General features: G+C 42.7%; 1 protein-coding gene across 1 annotated transcript in view; it reads right to left on the bottom strand.

Annotated features, from left to right (window-relative positions):
• Nucleotides 1-928: 928 nt before the first annotated feature.
• The window catches only part of LOC106517326 (uncharacterized), an 11,516-nt gene continuing 10,287 nt past the window's right edge, over nt 929-2,157 (bottom strand). The window contains exons 7-8 of the mRNA XM_014008095.1: nt 1,976-2,079; nt 929-1,905 (exon numbers count right to left, since the gene is read on the bottom strand). Of these exons, the coding sequence (XP_013863549.1) occupies nt 1,495-1,905; nt 1,976-2,079 (515 nt within the window). The 3' untranslated portion in view covers nt 929-1,494. The remainder of the gene's footprint in view (nt 1,906-1,975; nt 2,080-2,157) is intronic.

The following is a 2,157-nucleotide window of genomic DNA, read 5'->3' as shown; positions in this document are numbered from 1 at the left end:
GCACTCGAGTGGGCAGGATGAAATCAAATGTGAACATTGGATTTAACAAGCACATAAGATAATAATTTTTTAAAAAAATTGAAATTTATGTATTTATTCATTTCATTTAAAAAAACAAACAAAACACATTACATACAACAAAACAATGCAACTCAAATAAAATGAAAGGCTGTAGAAGTAAAAAAAAATCTTATATTTGCTCCTATTTACAACAAAAAAAGATTAATTCAGTCGGCTCACATTACACAACTTCAGGATTGATCCACATGCTAACACGTAGCATCTATATTTGCTTGTGTAAACACAGTGCTGTGTGTGACTTTGTCTTCTGTGCAGACAGGTTGCTTTTAAATTTTAATGTAAGCGATCACTCAAAGAAAAAAGTCAGAGCTGAGTGTTCAGACCTGCGATGTGAACGTAGCCAAAATTTCTGCACCACAAGTTTATTTTTACACCCTTTTATTTTCTGTTTCTTTCAGCCAAAACAGAGTAGAATATGAAAAAAGAGTTCGAGCACAAGCCAAAAAGTACTCCCCCTCGTAAGAGGTGCCGCCTGGCTGCGCTGCGGCAGAAGGAATGGGTTGAACAGGAACCACCTCTCCCCACTCGGTCTCTTCGATGAATGTGCTCCTCTCACATCAGGACTCGCTTAAAGACTTTCTATTTAAACTCCACACATTCTGTGCCATCCTTTCACCTGTCCCTTTTTTTTTTATATCCCATCTTAAAATGCCGGTTGGCGCATAATGCTGTGAGGGGGAGGGGGGGTGGGACGGGTGCTCGAGCACCTCGGTCATTTCTTTTTTAAACATTGTCTTACGTGGTGCAAGAGACACAGCCTCAGTTTCATCGGCTCTGTGCAAAGACGGCTGTCATCAATATCCATGAAAAAGAAATGTCTTTTATTTTCTGCTCTCCTCACAGGGTCTTTTTTTTTTCTTTTCCCTCTTATTTTCCATAAATTTAATGTAAAATTGGCTAATTTCATTGTCAGTATTTCAACAGCTGTATAATGAATGGCACTTTTATACTGTTGTTTAGTGTCTCTAGATGGCTCTCTAATTTCCTTTCCCAGGTTTTTTCTATTCAGCATGCTGTAATATACGATAGAATTTGCTGCCTTGGCTGTCTTTTTGTTATTCAGAGTGTTTGCTATGGAATCAATAAAACAGGCCACAGTGACTGAGGCAGGTAGGCTTACTTCTGTACGTCAAACTTTAAGGTTATACGGTGCTTTGTTCATGTATGTGTTGGCTTAATAAAACTTTCTACAAAACAATGCAATCTCTTTTATTACATTGGAAAAATACACATTTTTAGGTAAATTCAAAATTAGGTGTAAAAATATTTCAGTGGCACTTTATATACAGACTTAAAATATGTGTAGCTTAGGACTAAATGAGTATTTTGACACAATTTGTTGATAAATGTGTTAGACAGTTGGCAGTGTTTGCTGTATTTTCTGGTTTTACAGTGTGTTTTCCCCAGCTGCATTCACGCTGATGATTTTTGTTGAGCAGGGTTCCCACGATGCTCAGCCGGGATGCAGCTCAGGGTGCAGTACTCGTTGCAGTACCAGGGAGGCTCCCTCTCCAAAGATGTGTCGCTGCAGAGCCAGCAGCCCGAGTCGCCCGCAGGGCTGCCCGACTCGGACCACGCAGGCAGAGAGCCTCCCGAGCTCCACTGAGCCGACAGCCAGCTGCTGCCGGTGCACAGCGTGCTGCGATCGGCATCGCAGTCCCCTGCAGGTATGTTTCTGTAGCCGCCGCCCTCCGTCCACTGCTGCTCGAACACCGGCGGCGACTTGTCGCCCTGGGCGTCCACGCACTGAACCAGGGTGTTGATTTTAAGGGTCTCCTCTGCTTTCAGCGTGCCCACCGTGCCTTCTCGTGTGACCACCCAGCTCTGTGATGACACGAGAGGTCAAACGGGATCTGAATTGTTGCAGATGTTTTCTATGATGGGCTCAGCTCACCTTGAAGTCTCCCTGGTGGTCTTTGTACAGACTGTGGAAGTAGAACGCTGGAGTTGGGATGAAGGTGCTCTGCTTCCACCTGTTCAAAACATGTTGGACTATTTCTTGTTATACAGCGGGTAAAATAAGTATTGAACACGTCACCATTTTTCTCAGTAAATATATTACTAGAGGTGCTAATG

This window comes from Austrofundulus limnaeus, unplaced genomic scaffold (genome assembly GCF_001266775.1).
Source record: "Austrofundulus limnaeus strain Quisiro unplaced genomic scaffold, Austrofundulus_limnaeus-1.0 Scaffold48, whole genome shotgun sequence".
Lineage (NCBI taxonomy): Eukaryota > Metazoa > Chordata > Actinopteri > Cyprinodontiformes > Rivulidae > Austrofundulus > Austrofundulus limnaeus.
Note: the sequence above shows the minus strand (reverse complement) of the source record. Positions and strands in the feature narration are given on the sequence as shown.